Below are 20,158 nucleotides of genomic sequence, written 5' to 3'. Positions count from 1 at the left end.
GTGGGGAAAGGGACTTACCTAAGGTCAACGCTGAGTAGGTAGAGAAGCCAAGGATCGCAGGACTTGCACTGCTGACTCATCCTCTGACCTTTCCACCTCCCAACACCCATCAGCCTCCTTGCTGGAGCCAGGGGGGAGCCCCGCCGCCCGGGTCTGAGTGGGGAGCCTCGGCCTGGCGTGTGAGCCCAGGCAACTCGGGCAGCAGCCTGGGTGCAGAAATGCCCTCCCTCCCGGGCAGGTGGTGGCCGTGGACCCAGACCTGGGGGAGAACGGCACCCTGGTGTACAGCATCCACCCTCCTAACAAGTTCTACAGCATCAACAGCAGCACAGGCAAGATCCGCACCACCCACGTCATGCTGGACCGGGAGAACCCGGACCCCCACGAGGCGGAGCTCATGCGCAAGATCATCATCTCAGTCACGGACTGTACGTGCCCCTCGTGCCCCTCATGGCCCCACACACCTGGGCCAGGCCCCGATACCACACCTGTCCTCTCGGGGGCCCTGGACCTGCTTAGGAGGGCTGTGCCTTGATGACTAAGAGTGAGGTAACATCCACTTCCCAGTTGTGACATCCCCCAGAGTGCCCTCAGGGGATGAGGAGGTTGGGGGTGCAGGGCCCAGGCTGCTCCCTGGAGGGGCCCCTGGGATGGAGGGGGGCCGCTGAGCCTACCCCTGTCCCACTCGTCTTCTCCCTCGACCTCTTTCTCCTGCACCCCTCTTTCCCTCCCCTCAGGTGGCAGGCCCCCTCTGAGAGCAACCAGCAGTGCCACAGTGTTTGTGAACCTCCTGGACCTCAATGACAACGACCCCACCTTTCAAAACCTGCCCTTTGTGGCTGAGATACTTGAAGGCACCCCTGCAGGGGTCTCTGTCTACCAGGTGAGCTTCTCTCTCCTGACCGGAGGCCCTGCTCTGTCTCCCTCAGCTCGCCCTGACCAGCCAGCGAGTGGGCAGCAGGTGCCTGGCCTCTAGCTGAGCACTTTGCAGGAGCAAGTCAGGGGAGGCCAGCCAAGGCCACCAGACAGGGCACAGCCTATGCTCAGCTTGGAGGGCTGATGTTCTGAGAGATGGTGACAGAAGGCTTCCCGGAGACTTGACCTGGGTCTTGAAGGACAGGGGGATGTGGAGAGGTGGAGGGAAAGCACAGCAGGAGACAGATAAAGGCAGGGAGAGGGGAGGGAGGCCAGGAGAATTCTGGGAAGCCAAGTCCGAGAGTTTCTCAGGGCCTGATTGCAGAGGTCTGGCCCCAAACCCCCGATACCCTAGGCCAGCAGGTGGTTCTGGAACACAGAAGGTTGGACGTGTGCGGCCCGTGTGCCCGGCCTCTGTGGGGCAGTCCCCTCTCCCAGGCTTTCCTGGAAGCCCCAAGGTAGCTTCACACAATGGGTGGGATTCCTCCCATTTTGCAGGAACCTTAAGAAATTTTCCCAAACCTCTGTGGAAAAAGGGGTGTAGCCTAGTGTTGAATTCAGCCCCTCTGCCTTCTGCTCCATAACCCCCGGAAACACAGGAAGGCCCTCACAGCTAGGAGCATGGGCCTTGGAGTCCGACCAATAAGGGTACGGATCCCAACTCCACCGTCTGTGTGCTGGGTGACTGGGAGCATATGGCTTCACCTCTCTGGGCCTTGGCTTTCTCCCCTGTGATGTGGGGATCATAATAGTACCCACCTGGCCGTGTAGACGTAAGTGTAAAGCGACCCAGCACCTAGACTGCAGGAAACACACGGGAGCTAATGTGCGCTTTCTGTGTCTATTGTGAGAGTTCACACCCAAGAGGCAGGGTCTGCCGGCAAAGGGTCATCCTGGGCCCATTCAGAGAAGATGGGGTGTTCATCAGGCCTGCTGTGCCTCAGTTTCTCCATCTGTAAAAGGAGATTAATAGTGCTGTTCGACAGGTTCCAGGGAGCATTAGGTCTCTCCAGCAGAATATTCTCCCCGAACTCCCAGCATCGGGAGCCATGACCTGGGGAATAGCAGCCAGCCCTGAGGAGGGGTCCCCAAACAGGAGATTCTCCGTGAGGGAGCAAAGGAGCCTCCAGACCTGGCTCTGCAGGGACTCGCCCACAGAGGAAGGACGTGCCCCCAGCACAGTGTCAGAGGTCACAGAGGAACTGGCTCAGAATCGTGAGAAGGAGCCAGTTGAAGGTTGGAGCTGGCAGTATTTAACTTGGAAACTGTCTTCAGATGCAGAGAGAGGGTTCTGGCTTGAGCTCTGTGGTTCCCTGGGTTCCCTCCACTACCTCAGCCAACAATGATCTCTGCTGGATGTGCAGAAAACCTTCTCCCGGGACCAGGGCTGTGTGCAGAAACATTAGAGGTTGTGAGCCCCCCATCCAGGAAAGCATTCAAGCTAAGTCTGGACACCCTCTTGTCCAGCTTGTTGGTATGAATTAGACCAGATGACCTTGACGTGTCCTTGCAATCCTGAGAGTCTTGGCTTGATGTGAAGCTCTTATTTGAATCATCACCACACATTTTTTCAAATGTCTTAAATCTGCCTCCATAAAATTTTCAACATATCAGGGAGGGTCTTGAGTCAGAATAGGATCTCTCTCATCAGGACTGGAGGTACAGATGGGAAGGGTGTAGGGACATGGGCACGTGGCCCCTGTGGCTTTTTAAAAATTTTTATTTATTGATTTTACACAGAGAGAGGAAGGTGGGAGGGGAGAGAGTGAGGGGAGAGAGAAACACTGATCTGTTGTCCCACTTATCTATGCATTCATTGGCTGATGCTTAGATGTGCCCTGACCAGGGACTGAACCCACAACCTTGACGTACTGGGGACAATGCTCTAACCATCTGAGCTAACTGGCTGGGGCTCAATGGCTTTTCAAAAAAGAATCTAATACTTAAGTGACTTTTAAAAATGGATCCTTATTGTCACCTTGTTATTGTCATTGTCTTACAAATCAAAACAAAGCAGAGGCGGGAACCCTGGTAACATGTTCTCTGTGGCCGAGCCCCACGTGACCGAGGGAGTCAGCTGAGACGACCGCCCCAGCCAGCGTCTGAGGGGCTGGAGGGTGAGGGGTGACTGCCAGCACTCCACAGAGTCTGGAGGGCCCAGCCAGCTGGGGTCAATCTGGCAGCAAAAGGTCACTGGCTTCCTAACAAGGAAGGCGGGGTTCTGAAGGAGGAAAGCCGTGGGGACCTGGACTCTTACTCTAAAGCAGCCCCACCCCACCCAGGGGCCACTTGGTGCGCCTGGTGCCTCTCAGCTCTGAGGTGCCCCCCCCGCAAGAGAACATCTGGCAGGGGTCTCGGGGGACAGTGGCCTGGCCTGAGGCCCTGCAAGACAGCAGGTGTGTCTGGCTAGAGCCGAGCCTAGGTCAGTGGGAAGGAGGGAAGTAGGGGGCACTTCTTAGGGGGCCAGCGTCAGTCCTGGTGTCCCCTCCTCACACGGCCCCTCCCCTCCCTCAGGTGGTGGCCATCGACCTGGATGAGGGCCTGAACGGGCTGGTGTCCTACCGCATGCAGGTGGGCATGCCCCGTATGGACTTCCTCATCAACAGCAGCAGCGGTGTCGTGGTCACCACCACAGAGCTGGACCGAGAGCGCATCGCTGAGTACCAGCTGCGGGTGGTGGCCACTGACGCGGGCACGCCCACCAAGAGCTCCACCAGCACGCTCACCATCCGAGGTGAGAAGGGCGAGGGGCCTCCTGCTGTGTGCTGAACACATGGGCATGGGCCTTGAGGCGGTGCCGGGCGGGGTGGGGAGCCCCCACGTACCCCTGCTCTCCACTGTCTAATGGGGCGCCCTCCTCGCCTGGAACCATTCGGTACAGTGCAGCCTCCCCTGCCTCCACCAAGTCAAAAATGCCGGTGAGCCCTCTCCTGCCTGGCCACTGCCTTCAGGGCCCCAGAGCCCAGGGGCAGTGGCCTGGGCCCACGGCCAAGGGCGCCTTCTTTAATCCCAGCTGCCTCAGAGCGGGTTCGAGCAGGGGTGGGGCCCTCAGGGTCTCGAACAGTCTGGGGAGGTGCAGAGCCCTCTGTCTCTCTTGAAGGCCAGAGTTTTTATTTGGAGATGCAAAAGGAACTTCCCCTCCCAGGTGCCTGGAAGGCGTCACCCTGGGAGGAGGGCAGCTGGGGTCCCCAGACCCCTGGAGGGGATGAGGGCATCCCCCAGGCCCTCTCCACAATTCCCACTGTCTCCTCCCTCTGTCGGGGAGGGGCCGAAGGGGGCTACTGTTTCTCCTCCACTCTGGTTGTATCTGTAATTTTGGGAGGAAAAGGGGACATTGACATGAATAACACCCAGGAAATAAGTGCAGGGTTCAATGGGCAAGATGGGGCCTGCTCTCCAGGACAGGCCCGCCCCCTTCCTTGGCTCTGCTGGCCTTTGTGGGACGGGGGTGGTTGGCTCAGCACAGGTGCGAACACTCTCTCTCCCTCCTCAGCCACCACCTAAGATGGTAAGGACAAGAGAGAACCGAGCGTTCTCTTTCCTGCTGGCCCACAGCTTGCCTTCTTGATCCTGCAGCCAGTCTGAGGACCCGCTTCTGTGCCAGTGATAGAGGGAGAATGTCCAGTCCTCTCAGAGAGGACCCCCCTCGGAGAGGACCCCTCTCAGAGGCCTGTTCCCCCAGGCTGACCCATCTCAGCAAACGAGCCCACCCTGTCCCCTGGTGAAACACAAAGAGCAGCCCAAGGAACACGGGGGCCATTCACTGTGCAGGTCCCCCCAAGACCCAGCTCTGTGTGCAGAGCTGAGACAAGGAATCTGTCAGGGAAATGGCATGATTTGAGGGGGAAGGGTCCTCAAAGGCAATTACTTTCCCTGGGACCTCATCACAAACTGGTAACAGGCCTCCCAAGACCCCAACCCTACCACTCTCTTGCTGTGTGACCTTGAACAAGTCACCCAACTGCTCTGAGCTTCTACCTCCTTGTCTACGCAGTGTGTCTAGTAATGGCTGCCTCGTGAGGCTGCTTCGAGGGGCGTGTGTGATCCGGGACAGGAAACATTTAGTGTGGGCTTGGCCCGTGGGAAGAGCTGAGGAGTGGTCACTCTCATCGGTTCTCAATGACAGTTGTTGTCAGGCACACACTGAGGACTGTAGGGTGTTCACCTCCCGTGGACAGCAGGGTCAGCAGCAAGCCCCCCAGGGAACAGGGACCGGGGCAGAGTGTGGGGTTCTGGTCAGCTCTGTCCTGCCCCCAGCCAGCCTGGGGGCCCTTGGCTCACGAGTAGGAAGTGTTGATGCATAGGAAACCCATGCCCTGTGGGTCTGTGGTGTGAGCCGCTGCCGTGGGCTGGGTGGGCTGGCCCAGCAGCCAGGCCTAGCCTGTGTGCTGACTCTGCCCACAGTGCTGGACGTGAACGACGAGACGCCCACCTTCTTCCCGACTGTGTACAATGTCTCCGTGTCCGAGGACGTACCCCGGGATTTCCGCGTCGTCTGGCTGAACTGCACCGACAACGACGTGGGCCTCAACGCTGAGCTCAGCTACTTCATTACAAGTGCGGCCCTGCCTCCCGCCCTGCTGTGCAGGCTGCCTGGGGTGGGGCCGGCGAGCGGGGAGAGACCCACCCTGGCCACCAGGGCTCAGCCCCTGCTGGAGCCTCCCTGAGGATTTGCTCTTGGCTCTTCCCAAGGGCTTTGGAGCCCGATCCCTCTGATCTGGCTCCCAAAGGGCCTCCTGAATCGGGTAGGGGTAAGGGGACTTACCACGGTTCAGTCTAGAGGGCGATGGAGCCAGCGACTCCTGGGCTGAGCCCTGCGCCCCACTCCACTCCACGTTAGGGCGTCGAAGCAGATGGGAGGAAGGGGGCCTTGTCCCTCCCTGGGGACCCTTGGCTTAGGAAGAGAATTCCCATCTGTTTAGAGGTAGATGGTTTAGACCTCTCTAAATAAAGTCCTCTAAATAAAGCTCAAAATGTCAAGTAGCTCCCCCCTGAAGGGCTGTGCAGAACTATTATTGCAAGGCCACGCCCTGGCGCGGCAGGTGGAAGGGAGCCGTGAGCGCTCAGCACCCTCTGTGTGACAGGGGGCTTGGGAGGCTGCAGCAGACGTGCCGTGTGCTGGTCACTCCCGGGTCAGAGCAGTGTCCCAGCGTCCCTCAGGCCGGCACCCCTGAGAGGCGCTGGAGCGCTCGGGGTGGGGGATATAGTTCTTTCACACTCCTGAGCCCTCCCTTTGCCCTTTTTCTGGCTCCGTCTTCCCTCCGTCCGTGGCCAGCCTCCATAAAGTGGGCCGGCCCACTCAGGCCAGCTCCTCCCAGCCTGGTCCCCAGGACTACCCTGGGAAAGTCTCCGTTATCACGGCCCCCACATGGCACCAGCCTTGGTTCAGCCCCAGCTCTACTTGTGTCGTGGTTCCTCCCCTCTCCCCTGGGAGCCACACTGTGCTTTGTAGATGGTGCTTCAGACACTGAGCAGGTAGTACTGGCGACTTGAGAGCAGGAGGCTTTCCCCAGAGGCAAACCGTGTCGGAACAAGGGGACTTGGACACATGGAGGAGTTTCTCAGGGGTGACTTCTCAGGACCCTGAGGTGGCCATTTCCTGCTCACCCAAGAGCCCCCCAGCCCTGAGAAAATTTTCGGATTTTAATTTCTCACTGTTTGCGAGGAGCAATGTCCAGTTCCCAGGCAGCCCAACTCCAGTGTGGTGGCGCCCTCTGCTGCCCAGAGTACCACACTGCCCACCCACTTCCCCGGGGAGGGGTCTTTACACTGTTCTCATGCAGTGACCTCCTGGCTCCGGTCTGCTTCAGAAAAGATACCTTCACACTTCCCACCCATTCCAGAACTCAGGGAGACTCAGGAACACTGTCTCCTGTCCCTCTCCTGTACTTTTCACTCTGTGGGGACTCTGGGAGTCCCCACTCAGAGAACCCGAGATAAGGGACCTGGAGCACGCTCAGCCAGCCCCAAAGACCTCAGCCACGCGTGACAGCCCAGCCCAGTCCACCTGCTCAGACACTCCTGCAGGACAGGAAGGCTACAGAACGGTGCAGGACACAGGCGGGGGCGGACTGCTGTGTCAGAGCCCTGCACCCCGCACAGGTGGCTGTACCCCGGGGCACCACACATACCTTCATTGAAGGGCCGTCTTCCTTGTCTGTGAAATGGACACGCTGACAGTCCACATGAAGTGAAATGGTCCACAGCACGTGCTCAGTGGATGTTAGATAGACCCCGGGATTTCAGGCACTGGCGCCCCTGCCTGAGCCCACACAGGCCACACCCTCATCAGAGCCCCCAGAACCCTGTTCTCGGCAGAGCTGAGTGGGCCACACAGCCTTTCCTTCCTGGGCTGCCTCCAGAGGACCCAGGCTCAGAAGCAGAGCCGGGGTGCCACCTCCCCTCCCCTGGCCAGGAGCCCTGTTTCCTGACCGCAGCTTCAGTCTCTGTGGCCTGCAGGTGGAAACGTGGACGGGAAGTTCAGCGTCGGCTACCGTGACGCCGTGGTGAGGACAGTGGTGAGCCTGGACCGGGAGACCACAGCCGCCTACACACTCGTCCTGGAGGCCATAGGTGCGCACCAGTGCCCCGCCTGTGCCCGCCCCCCGCCCCCGCCGGTGTACAACTGCATGGTGGCTCTAGGCAGAGTTCGCAGGAGGCGCCCTCCCAGGAGCCAGCTGGGCCCCACCTGGGAGGCAGGCCTTGAGCCAAAGGCCCTGCCCTGATGCCGGTGGGGGGAGGGTGGCCAGGCGTCCGACATATTACGGAGTACTTCCAGACATGAGGCTCAGTGCCCAGTGCTGTATGGACGGCACTAAGACGGGGTGGCAGGAGTTACGTGGGAACCGAGTGAAAGACCAACGTGTAGACAAATCGCTGCAGAATCAGGCAAAGCAAAGCAGAAAGGGAGAAGGGACGACCCAAGAGTAGCAGCACAGAGTGGTGGGAACACGGTGGGCTCAGGGGTGACCCAAGAAGGCTTCTTGGAGGAAGTGGCACAGGGAATGCCTTTGGATCAGTGAGGACTCTTGGCTACAATGTTTAAAATAAAACAAACTGACCTCAGGGACATGGGCTCACAGCACCAGTCCGCCGGAAGATACACAGGGCTTCCGGTACGACCACGTGGGGCTCTGGGGGCGCCACCAGGCCCCAGTCCCTCCGTGTTGGCTCTTCGGCCTCCTGCATGTTGGCGTCATGCTCTGTCTCACGTGGAGACGAATCGCTGCTGCAGCCCCGCCTCAGTCATCCTGGGTTCGGGCGCAGCAGCAGGGAGACAGTACCTGTCTCTTTCCGCATCTCCCCAGCTGAAGCCCCAGATGAGCTCTGATTAGTCCCGCCTGCCCCATTGCCTGTGCCTGAACCCCTGGTCATGGTCAGTGGGGGTGAGATGTGCTGGTGGCGTAGGCCCCAACCACGTGCCTGTCCCCAGAGCTGGCGGGGGCGGTCAGACCCACTTGGAACCCCAGGCCTCAGAGTCAGGAAGGTGGGTTCTTGGAGCAGCCTTCAGGGCACGGCCTTACCTAAGAGCAAGGCAGTGCTCCAGGCAGAAACGAGGCAGGCCTACCACCACCTTGAAGGCCAAGTGCAATTTTAGTGCAAGGAGCAGCGGGGAGGGCATTTCAGGCAGAGGAACCAGCCCGCTCCAGGGCCCGTGCATGGGAAAGAGCTGTGTGTTCGTCCTTCTGCTGCCCCGTAGTGGGGTGTGTATGGGGAAGGGAGCCTGCGATCAGGTCGGGCCAGTGTGTGGAGGCCTAAGGTCGACCTGGAAGCCTGGTCTCTGGTTTCCCGGCAGCAGGAGCCTCTGAGGGCTCTGGACAGGAAGCAGGGTATGGTGAGACCTTGCCTCCCAGATGACCCTGGTCCTCCCAGAGGCACCCTGGTCCATGTCCACAGGGAGCACTGGGTGGGAAGCTGATGTGCTCCCTGTGCCTTGCTCTTTCCAGCCAGCAGTCCCTCCCCAGCCTGCCCACGCCCACGGGCGTCTTCCCTCTGGCCTCCTCTCCCCCCACCCCGCCCGGGGCAGCCACACCACCCCCTGGAGACGCATCATCCCCACTGAGTCCAGCCTCCAGGACAAGCACTGGCCAGCAGGACCACAGGGCTCAGGCTCTTGCCTTTTATGTCCTGCAGCTCCCACTGTCCCCGGCCGGGGCAAGTAAGCAGGACCCCAGGGTGGTGGGAGACTGGTCCCAGATTGGAGCTTCGGAGGACAGGATGACTCAGGATAGGTGACTGTGCCCTGGCGTGTGGTCAGCTGGCCTGGGGGAGAGGAGACAGAGTCACCACTGGTCTTCAGCCAGCTCTAGCTGCCCGTACTCCTCCCTGGGGCGACGGGCCTTGCCTAAACTTGCAGTGTGGTCACAGCCGCTCTCTCCAGGGGGGATGACCCAACAGCTGCCCCTGGGGCTGAGCCACATCCCCACTCTGGGCGGGGCCTGCAGGGTGCTGCAGGGGCAGAACCCCCGGCTATCTGAGGCTTAACAACTCAAGCAGGGCCCACCACCCTGGATGCAGCGAGCCCACAGGCTGAACCTGTCCCAGGAGCATGTCTGACCTGCTTTGCCTCTCAACAAATGACAGTTGTGAACACTCACAAACCAGATTTTATTTAAACGCTTGCGTTCAGCTTCTCTTGAGAAGTCAGACTTAGTGTCACTGGGCCCAAGGTCTGCCTCGCCACTGTGGACTGGAGCAGAGGACAGCAGCCCTGGCAGGTGGGCGCACCCAGGTGGGCACCCAGGGACCCGACCCACCCGGTCCCAACAGCAGCTGGGCTTGTAATCTCGGTGCCCAAATCTGTTTCCTAGGCTGCTCGTGGCTCAAAAGAACAGAAATCCGTCATCTCCCCTGGAGGCCAGGAGTTAAATTAAGTGTCACACTCCCGGCTAAGGCTCCAGGGAGACCCCTTCCTTGACTCTGCTGGGTCCCAGTGGCTCTAAGTGTTTCTGGCTTGTGGCCGCAGCACTCCAGTCTCTGCCTCCAGCGTAATGTGGCCCTCTGCTTCGTCCCCTCTCCCTCCGCCTTTCTCCTGTAAGCGCCCTTGTCATGTAGGGCCCACCCGGTAATCCAGGATGTGTCATCCCAAGATCCTGAATTAATTATGTCTTCAAAGACCCTTTGCCCCCATAAGTTTACATTTACAAATTCCCAGGGATTTGACATGCGTATATCTTTGGGGGGCTACCATCCAACCCACTTCATGCCTCAGTTCCCTCCTCTGTAAAATGGGGATGATAATAATAATAATAGTAGCGCCTACCTCACAGGCTGCTGGGCAACTAAGTGAGCTAGAATAGTATCGGATATTGTTAGTGTCATTCCTAATCTGAAAAGGGGAAGAGCCACCCTGTAAAGGCTGTGGCTGGGGTGAGCGGGGCAGGTGCCCAGGAACGCTGCCCTTCAGGCAGCTGCTGACAGCCCCCCTTCACCCCCCACAGACAACGGCCCGGTAGGCAAGCGGCGCACTGGCACTGCCACCGTGTTTGTCACTGTCCTGGACGTGAATGACAACCGGCCCATCTTTCTGCAGAGCAGCTACGAGGCCAGTGTGCCTGAGGACATCCCTGAGGGCCACAGCATCGTGCAGGTAGGGGGCCGTGGCCCCTTGGGGGGGCTGGGGCAGGCAGGGCCACACTCAGCCCTGAGCACAGGGGCCCCAGGGCACCATGGCCCGGGGGGGGGGGGGGCAGGGCCTGGAAGCCAGAGAGGGTCCAGCTGCTACTCTGGGAGTGGCCAGTGCTATGGGGGAAAGGCCCCCAGGCCCCTACCTCCCTTCTGGGGAGAGTAGGACCCCAGGTTATATAGTCAAGGACACGGCTCTGGCTCCTCCCCAAAAATAAAACAAAACAGAAAGAAGCCTTGGCCGCCCTCTTCTCCCTTCCTCCCTGCAGCCCCCTCCTCGTCCCCTCCCCAGATGAGCCAGAGGAGGAGATGGCAATGTCACACTTTCCCAGAAGGGAGTAGAGAGAGCCAGGGCCCAGTGAGGCCCAAAACAGAGCCGCTTTCACAGGGCCCTTGGCCGAAACTCCCCTCTGGGGAAGTAAACAGGCAGCAGAAGAAAGGGAGCAGACTCAGTGGGAGGGCGGTGGGGACCTGAGAATGGGGCCTGACCCTCCCCCCCACGCCTGGGGGCCTTCGTTGCTGGGTGGGGGGGAGGCCAGGAATGAATTACCCTCTTCATCAGCTGCGAGGGTTTCCGACTGGGAGGCTGAGCCAAACTCGGCAAATCTGGGCCTGTCCTCTGGGCCGGGCTCTGGGCTTGGGAGGCTGGGAGTGGGACGGGAGCAGGGTGCTGATTCCCAGAGGCACCGAGAGTCCAGAAAACCACGGGGTTTGCAAGGGCCTGGGGCTGGTTCCAGCAGGAGGGAGGAGGAGGTCCTCTCCCTGTGGGTGTCCACCCCTGGGGGCTTGGAGAGCCCCTCCCCCCAGCCTAATACCTGCCACCCTGGCTCACAGATGGGTCTTCTGGGACCAGCCTGGGAACATGCCTGGGGGTATGGCTGGTCCTTTGAGAGCCCCCATCCCCATCCCCAGCCTTTCCTTCTCCTTCAGGCCTCAGGGCCACCTAACTCCCCCCCCCCCCCCGCCCCCCGACCTCTTCTCCAGGAAGAGAACAGCTAGGGCCAAGCAGGGCACCCGGCCGGGGGCTGACATGGGTGACTGTCTGCCAGAGGAATTCCTCCTGGGATGTCTCAGGGGGTGTGGGAAGGGGGACCGTGAAAAGGTAAACAGGCTGAAAGGGTAACAGCCTGTGAGGAGAAGGCCTGCCCCACTCTCCAAAGCAGTGGTTTCTGTTACACGATGTGACTCACACTGAAATCCTAGACCCCGTCGGTAATATGGGGCAGCCCTGAGTCGCCCGTCTCTCAGGGAGAAACGCAGGCGCTAGTGATTCTCCGGAAAGTAAGTTTCTGTCTGAGCATCACCCTTCGATGCACTGATATTACTGACTTGGAAGGAGGGTACGTGGGGGGTGGGGGGCGGCTCTCCGACAGAGCTGCTTGGAGAGAAAGCTTCTCTCTAGGGGCATCTGAGGGAAGAAGAGGACTCTGTAGGCTTTGGGGGTGTGGGGACGTACCCAGGCCAGGCCTCCCTTCGCTCAGTGAACGGAGCCTCCTGGGTCCGAGCCCCAGCTGGTGGGGCAGAGCGAGGGGCTGGACACAGTGTCCCAGGCTCGTAGGAGGGAGAAATGGATGGACAAGGCTGACCCGTACCGCCAAGGGGACGTGATCCCTGTCCTCCCCCCAGAGGTGCAAAGAGTAGGGCAGCTCCAGACAGGAGGTGGCTTTCAGCTGCAGAGCAAAGAGGGCTTCACCGAGGGGGTGCCCTGTGGAGCATAAGGTGCAGCCAGGAGAGGATAGGTTATTCCATTTGCCTGGCGTCTTGGGTCAAGACAAGGTGAGAGAGAGAGAGTTCAGAGCCGGTTCCCAGAAGCCTCTGAACACCAGACTGAGGAGCTCTGGCTTTACCCAGCCAGCATTAGGGAGCCAGAGACAGCTTTGGAGCTGGGCAAACTAGAACTCACTCTTTGAGAAGACCTGGCTAGCTGCACCATGAGTCATGGCGGGGTGAGGTGGGCAGCCCCCTGGCCGAGCCCAGATGACCCTGGCCAGCAGCCAGACCACTTCTGCCTCTTCTCCAAACGTAGAACCCAACCACAGCATAGAGCCCCGGCTTTGTGAGGAGAGGTTAAGAGTTAGGGATTCTAAGAAGCCCATACCCTCGATGGGATTACTTTGATAGGAAGCCCGTCAATGAAGCAACCACCTAAAAGATGGGACACCTAGTGTGGTCCAGGTTTGAAGTCCCACAGCTGTCCTGGAGAAATCCAGACCACCCCACCCTTGGGGAGGCTACCACCTTCCGTGCGTGAGGCATGGAGCCCCTACATGTCCTCAGGTTGCATCACCTCCAGGGGCTGGCAGAGCACCCTGCCACTCTGGCACAGCACCTAGCCTGGCCTCTGCAGGGAGCTCCCTGACCCATTCTCCCCTCTTCCTGATCCGTCCCGATGTGCCGCACTGAAGAGGGACAGCCAGGGTGGCTATTGGGTAGTCAGTATGGATAGCCTCACTTGCCCCTCCTCTCAGCAGGCACGCAGGCAACTGATCCACCATGAGGGTGCCGGCTGCTCCAGGGATTACCAGGCAAATGCTGATGGGAAATCCGAGAGGAGTCCCTGGGTTCCCTTTGGCTTCGGGCCCTGAGCTGGCCCAGAGAGCAGGACAGTACCTTGTCCCCAGTGTGGGCTGCATTTCCACTTGGCTGGAGGGAACCTTTGGCCATTCTGCAACTCGCACTGAAATCCCAGCTGGATTTGGCCCTGGAGGGTGGGCGTAGCTACTGTTGGGAAGTGGGGTTTGTGGGGGGCCCTTCTCCCTGGAGGTAGTTGGTGCCCATTTGCCAGAAAGGAACCCTGGAAACCCCAGGTGTACTCTCCAGAGCCTCGGACCAGGGGTCCAGATGGCTACAGGTTCTCCACAATTGGTCCAGCAGTCTGTCAGCAGGCAGCAGCTAGGGGGTCTGCAGAGAGCAAGGTATTCTTGCAGGGCCTTCTCTGGGAAAGGCCATGAACCTGGGCACACAGGATGCCTGGGCCACTGTCTTCCTGCAGCCTGTGGTGCGAGGCTATGTCCAAGGGAGGAGGGTCCGAGGGTAGCTCCAGGGTAGTGGGGATGCCCTGTCACATCTTGGTAGATTCTGTGCAGTCCCAATCAGGGTTGTCGTTGTGGTCCGGCAGGGAGCATCGAGGTACAGGCCGGCCACGACGGAAGCTGTGCAGGGAGCGGCGCAAGGAGCCCAGGCGCTTCCAGAGCCGGAGCTGGGGCTCACTGGGGCTCCCCGGGTGGTGGGGCATGCACTCTCGGGCCTGGCGGCTTGGATCCAGCGCTGCCGGCTTGCAAAGGGTCATGAACAGCAGACAGGAGGCCAGCAGAAGGAAGATGCAGGCCAAGGCAATGAGCACGGGGAGGGTGTCCGCTGCCTCCACAGGGCTCCCCGGAGTGACAGGAGTCATGAGGGGGCTGGGGCCCCCTGTGCTCATGGCTCCTGCAACAGGAATGGGACAGAAGCTCAGAGGCACATTAGCTGGATCCAGGGCTGGGGAGGGGACATGGGTAGGGGATGGGCACTGCTAAACTGGCAGCAGAGAGCATCACAGCCATTGCACAGGTTAGAACAGGGAGGCCCACAGACGTGACAAAGTCTGAGGTCACACAGCAGAAAATCGATGGAGCTGGGCCCAAACTCAGGGCCTCTTTCTCCTCTATCTCCCTGCCCGCCTGCAGTGGAAGAGCTGGAAAGGTAATGCCTTCCGGCATTTAAAAATCAATTCTCATGAATTACAATAGTCCTAGAACCGAAAACCTGGGATCTAAGACCAACTCCATCAATACCCTGCTCTGTGATGGGAATGAGCCATGGATTACAGGGTGCCGGAGCTGGCAGCGACCCCGGCAGTTACTCGATGCCTGACGCCAAGGCCGCAAACCGGGGGCCTGCCAACATATTTCGTTTGGTTCTTGCAGTATTTTTATATATTTAAATTGTGATTTTAAAACCACAAATAAAAGAACAAGAGATTTCACATAAATATCTGAGTGTCTGGCATCTCTAGAAATTGCAGAATTTCAACACTGGCAACGTGAGGCTAGTTGTGTCTGGCAGCTGGTGGCTACAGCTGAGTGGCAGCTGCCTCCTCTAGATGGGCCTGGCCCCCAGCCCCCCGCGCTCCCCACAGGCCCACTGCACACCTCACTTTGCCTGCATACCTCACGCCACCTGCCTGGTCCCAGGGACATTCCTATTGGTGCTTCCCAAGACAGTCCAAGCTGCTCCGTGATAAGAGAGGGACTGAGGCCCAGATAAGGGCAGGCCAAGCCCAAGGGCACACCTGTGAGCCAGAACCAGGCTCCCCAACTCCCGGCCCCACAGCCTTGCCAACCCACTGGCTCCCACCCCTGTCTAGAGCTCCCTGAGCCACTCTGAGAATGGGTGGAAAATAACCCACAGAGAACAATGGAGTTGACCAGGTGGGGCTCGAACCCCACACAACACCTGACCCTGTTATCACTTAAGAGCCTCCCATTAGAGGGAGGAGGGCAGATGGTCCTTATAGATGAGGCTGAGCTTTTGGTCACAAACAAAAATGCCTACAGAGCCAGGCTGGTGGGCAACACATGAGCCAGGGGGGCAGTGGGTAGTGGGCAGGCCTGCCTGGGCATGCCGTCGAGGGAGTACAGGGGCTGCAGCCAGGCGGTGGGGTGCTGGACCTCAGGCCCAGTGAGGTCAGTTCTCCTGGTTTTCCAAGAGAAGCCAGAAACCTGCATTTTTAGGCAAACTTTCCTGATGTTTAAATGTTGGCAACTAATTCAAATTTGGATTAATGTGAGAGTGGGGGTGGGGTGGGGGGGGGTGGGGAGGGAGAGAGAGAAAACACTGCAAAGGCCAAATAAATGCGATTCCAAACAATTAGGAATGGATTTTAAGATATTTAAAACACTGGAGCAGGCCGAACAAAACATGTGAGAGAGCTACACCCAGCTCTGTGATCTTTGATTTCTACAAACACAGGCCCAATAACAATCATTTACTTCTCTTTGACTTTGGAGACTGTGGTGAGACCAGGGTTATCAGGGTCCCTTCCTTCCCCAGCTTGCAGCCTCGTCCACCTCACAATCATGTGTCCAAACCTGCCAGTGGCTGCCAAGAGTCCATGTCAGCAGGCAGGAGGGAGTGGACAGGGGCCACCCTGCTTTCACCTTCCCAACCCCCACCGCCAGCCCCCACCGCAGGCACTCACCAACAGCCACAGGACCTGACTCCGAGCTCCCTGTGCCAGCCTCCTGCCTGCCCACAGCATCACCCTGTGCCTGGCAGACTAAAGGCATCCAGTGCACCCCACCCCACCTCCTACCCGCTCCCTACCACCACTCCCTCCTGCATTTCCAGGCAGAACAGGACCCCTCCCAGCTCCCAGCTCCCAGCTGGAAACTCTGATGGCCGTCTAGCTGCCCAGGGCCTCCTCCTTGCAGGCATCGCCTAGAGAGCGCCCTGGCCAGGCAGCCATACGTGGGCTGGCCCTTCCTTGAATCTGAGTGGGGAGAGGGATGGGGATGGGGTGTGCCCACCACCATCTCCCATGGGAAGGAAACTGGCTGCTCCTCTATTTGGCCCTGGGCTGTGCTTGGCTGGGACCGAGGAAAGGGCAGTCTGAGCGGGAGGAGTTTCCACCCTGCTAGTCCAACTGTTACTTCAGGGCCTTCACACGGGTCTGCAGACCTATCAGGCCAGCAAAAAGATCCAAGAGGCTATAAGCATCTGAGTAATAAAAAGATCCAAGAGGCTATAAGCATCTGAGTAATTCCCTTGGAAGCAAGAGATTCCAAAGTGCTTGAAAACAGCAGCCACCCTGCCTGGAGCACACACCAGGCCAGCTGCCAGGCGCCCTGATGCCCCCTCCGACTAGCCAGGCCTGCTTGGTCCAAAAAGGGAGGCCTCCACCAGACCAAGGCCAGGAATCACCATAAGGGCAGGTGAAGTCTCTCCCACACTCCTGGAGTCCAGGGCACCCCAGCAGACCTGCTCTGCACAGAGCTCTGTGAGCTTAGTCTAGAACCTTCTTTCTTGCCTCCGACTCCATGGGGCAGGGCCTGTGAGCAAAGCACGTCTTGCTGTGTGGTCTGGGGCTAGCCACTGCCCCTCATTAGGACTTCCACTCTCTTCAAAAGCAGAGGGCTCCCCCAGGGCCAAGCATGCCCCCATGTGACCCCCGTGACCCCCGTGACCCCAGCAAGGGTCTGCCCCACTCTCCTCAGCAGGCTTTCTCCTGCCGCCCCCCAGGCACTGACCTCAGAGCCAGCCCTCCGCAGTCCTGGGCCGGGTGAAGGGTCTTCTTGCTGTCCAAAGGAGACCCAAGGAGCCCCGGTACCCCCTGTGACCCCAACCTGCCCTGGACTCTGTGGTGCCCAGTGTCCCTCAGTCACCCAGGCTGGGCAGAGTGGGTCGTGTCCCTTCCCTCTCCTGCCAGACCTGGCTTTGTCTGGAAGTTTGGGCTCTGCCTTGGGGGAGGGGACACTGCAGAGGGTAGGGATGGCAACTGGGTTGGGAGAAGGAGCGGGGAGCTGTGTGCCTGAGCCTTCCCAGGGCCTCACTCCAGCCTGTCTCCTTGGAGGCCTCCGGAGGGGCGGAGGTGCCAGAGGGACCCAGGGGGAAGGTTTCAACGCCTCCGCGGCCCTGTGGCTCTCACCTTCCCCCACTGGATGTGTGAATGGTACAGTCTGCGGGCCAGGGTCGCTATTCAGTGTCTGCCAGCCTCCAGGTTACCAGGGAGAGGGGCTCCCCGCGGTGGAACAGGCAGAGAGATGGGCCTTGAGGCCCCTCCTCCTCTCCCGAGTCCCTGGGCCTTTCACCTCCCAGGCTTCTCCCTCAACTTCCCAGAAAAGCACCTTCCCTTTGTAGGTGGCTACAGAAGTGAGGGGTGAGAGGCATTTTCAAAAGTCAGAGAGATCACAGGGCAGCAAGCCTAACAGCGAGCGAGGGACAGCCACAGCTGTGCTCCTTGCAGTTTGGGTGGGCCCTTGGAGCCCTTCCAGGCAGTGGCTCTCTGTACACCACACACCACCATATTCCCCTCCACACACAGCTGACACACACATCCTAACCCCCACCCACACACCCCACCAGCCCACATACCCACACCCCACATACCCACACATCCCATACACCCTCACACTCCCCCACACCCAACCTCCCCCCACCCCGCACACACACCCCCTCCACACCCCCACCCCACACCCACCCACACGCACAGACACGCTCCTCCCCCAACCTTCTTTCTTTCCGGAAACCAGAGCTTCCCTGGCAACAAGCTGCGTCCTTAGGAGCCTAAGTCTTAAGCAACTTCTCCATCAAGGACCCCCAAGCTCCTGGAAATATAACACAGAGGGGGAAGTTGTGGCTCCGCCCAAGACCTGAACCTGCCCCCCCCCCCGCCTTTTTTGGAGCCCTAGCTGGGATATTTAGCTTCTTCCTCCTATTCTTAGCCCTCAGCCACAAAAGAAGCATTCTCTGCACAGCCCCAAATGGATGGGAGCCTTCCATGGACTATCAAAGTCCGCTAGATGACCGAGGGGTCATCTCATCCAGCCCCCCTCCCTCAGATGATAAAACAGAGGTTCAGAGAGGTATGGCCTGGCCAGGGTCACCCAGCCAAGTAGCCACGCAATCCACCACCCTGGGTGAGGTTCCTGGGAGCTCAAAAGGCTGAAGGAGGGAACCGTGGAGGTATGAGCCAACCTAGTCAAGGCTGAGTCCATCACCCACCTTCTCTTTGTCCTCCCCATGACCCTGGAGGGGGTCAGAGAACAGAGCTGGCAGCCCCCCTGCCATGGACAGGGCAGCATGGAGACCTCGTGGGGGGTGAAAAAGACAGACGTGTCCCTCTCCCATCCCACACCCCAGCCTCTGTGCAAAGCCACAGATGTGGGCAGGACAGGCTGGGGGCAGTGTGGAGGGAAGAAGAGGGACTCCAAACACATCTTCTCTCCTGCGGGGTGGAATTCAAAGACTTACCTTATATCATTCTTCCCCAGCTAAAGGCCACAGATGCCGACGAGGGCGAGTTCGGGCGTGTGTGGTACCGCATCCTTCAGGGTGAGTGGGCTGCCCTGGGATGGCAGGGGCCGGCCCTCCCCCTGGGCAGAGCTTCTCTGGGCTCCCAGGGGTCTGGGAGGCAAAGCCCAGGAGGCCCCGGTGCTGTACACACAGGCGGGCCCGAGGGAGGGAGCGGGGACATTCTCCAAACACTCGCGCCATGTCGGATGTCTTTTAAGTTTGGGTGCCACACTTGATTGCTTTGCTCCTGAAGTTCCTCATGTCCCACAGTGGGACATCACCCTAACGGAGGGGGGCCTGGGGGACCAGGGCAGCCTTCAGCAGCAAGCTCCCCAGAGACTGTCATTGGCCCAACATGTGTCATGTGCCCATCCCTTAACCAATCACTATTGGCTTGGACACTGGGGCAGTGCCCCCAGCTTCCCAAAATGAGTCACAAAGCACATGGACTGAGAGCGGCGGAGGGCAGATCCCCGGAGAAAAATCAAGTTGCTGTCGCTACAAGACCTGGGAATGGACGCCAGACCAACCCAAATAGGCCCACCAAATCCTGGCTTCCACCACCCACAGAATTTGGATTGGCCCCTCTTTCTGTAGCACCCAGATCCCTCTGAAATATTGATTCCATTGAGACCTCTGGGTATGGGGTATCAGGGGTCCCCAGGCTTCCCTTTAGGAGGGTACAGAGTAAATTTCTACAGCCTCCCTCAAATCCAGCCAGGCCAGGGCAGCGTGAGACAGAGGCCTGCTTACCATTGTGAGCTTCAGCCAAGCTCCTGAGACCTCTGAGCAGGGTCAGCATTCTGGGGGCTGGACCCCCCTTCTTTACCCCTACAATCCCCCAAGGGTCCTGCTCCAGGACAGAGCCCATGTATCTACCTGTCTCTCCACACAGGTAACCATGGCAACAACTTCCGGATCGATGTCAGCAGTGGGCTCCTGATGCGAGGGCCCCGGCCCTTGGACCGGGAGCAGGACTCATCCCACGTGCTGATGGTGGAGGCCTACAACCATGACCTGGGCCCCATGCGGAGTTCTGTCAGGGTGAGGCCGGGGGCGCACTGGAATGGCTCTCGGGTGGCCAGCCATCGGGTTGTGAAGCCCCACATCCCCTTCTGCGCTGACCTCAGGGCTGGGTCACAGCCACAGCTGGACTGGATCTCCCAGTGCGGGCCCGGCAGGACAAGACTGCCACTGATCTGGGTTCCAAATGACTCCTGGGGCTCAGGGTGCTGGCCTGGGATCTCGGGTGTGTCATTGTGTCCTCAGCCTCAGTTTCTCCAGATGTGGAAGGGGGTCAGTGATCGGATAAACGAGGCGTCCTCGCCACACCAACCCACGCAGCTCTCTGGGGTGAGCCGAGAGATCTCACGTCTGTGATCTGAGAGATGTATGTGTTGCCCACTTCATTTTAGAAATAAGGAAGCTGAGGCACAGAAAAATCATTACCAATAGATCTCAGAGCCCAGGTCTTTTGAGTCCAAGTTCAGTGCCCTTTCCACTGAAAGTGTTCCCCAAACATCCCAGCTGCTCCTTCAAATGTATTCTTTTCTGCCCACCCTAACCTCGGGCCTCTCTTGAGCAGCTAAAATGAGATCAGTCTTCTTCTTCCTGAATAGTCACAAAC

General features: G+C 59.2%; 2 protein-coding genes across 6 annotated transcripts in view; one reads left to right on the top strand and one right to left on the bottom strand.

Moving 5' to 3' along the window:
- CDH23 (cadherin related 23) overlaps positions 1–20,158 on the top strand; it is a 410,614-nt gene that overhangs the window by 305,757 nt on the left and 84,699 nt on the right. For all 4 annotated transcript variants that reach the window (XM_028511340.2, XM_036026831.1, XM_028511341.2 and 1 more), the window contains 8 exons: positions 239–428; positions 738–883; positions 3,430–3,649; positions 5,320–5,472; positions 7,375–7,488; positions 10,356–10,504; positions 18,510–18,570; positions 19,427–19,575. In XM_028511340.2, coding sequence (XP_028367141.1) covers positions 239–428; positions 738–883; positions 3,430–3,649; positions 5,320–5,472; positions 7,375–7,488; positions 10,356–10,504; positions 18,510–18,570; positions 19,427–19,575 — 1,182 coding nt within the window. The remainder of the gene's footprint in view (positions 1–238; positions 429–737; positions 884–3,429; positions 3,650–5,319; positions 5,473–7,374; positions 7,489–10,355; positions 10,505–18,509; positions 18,571–19,426; positions 19,576–20,158) is intronic.
- On the bottom strand, positions 10,063–18,592 carry C5H10orf105 (chromosome 5 C10orf105 homolog). Of its 2 annotated transcripts, none has more exons than XM_036026836.1 (2): positions 18,490–18,592; positions 10,063–13,965 (listed from the first exon to the last, which is right to left on the bottom strand). In XM_036026836.1, the coding sequence occupies exon 2, from the start codon at positions 13,958–13,960 to the stop codon at positions 13,601–13,603; it is 360 nt and encodes a 119-aa protein (XP_035882729.1). In that variant the 5' UTR covers positions 13,961–13,965; positions 18,490–18,592; the 3' UTR covers positions 10,063–13,600. The 2 variants fall into 2 exon arrangements, with proteins under 2 accessions (XP_035882729.1, XP_035882728.1); XM_036026835.1 differs by lacking the exon at positions 18,490–18,592 and adding an exon at positions 16,767–17,365.

Source organism: Phyllostomus discolor, chromosome 5 (genome assembly GCF_004126475.2).
Source record: "Phyllostomus discolor isolate MPI-MPIP mPhyDis1 chromosome 5, mPhyDis1.pri.v3, whole genome shotgun sequence".
Classification (NCBI taxonomy): domain Eukaryota; kingdom Metazoa; phylum Chordata; class Mammalia; order Chiroptera; family Phyllostomidae; genus Phyllostomus; species Phyllostomus discolor.
The sequence above is the reverse complement of the archived record's forward strand: the minus strand, read 5'-3'. Positions and strand labels throughout refer to the sequence as shown.

Excerpts from the sequence above, each read along its gene's own strand:
- C5H10orf105 (XM_036026836.1), bottom strand. The coding sequence starts at position 13,960 with ATGAGCACAGGGGGCCCCAGCCCCCTCATGACTCCTGTCACTCCGGGG.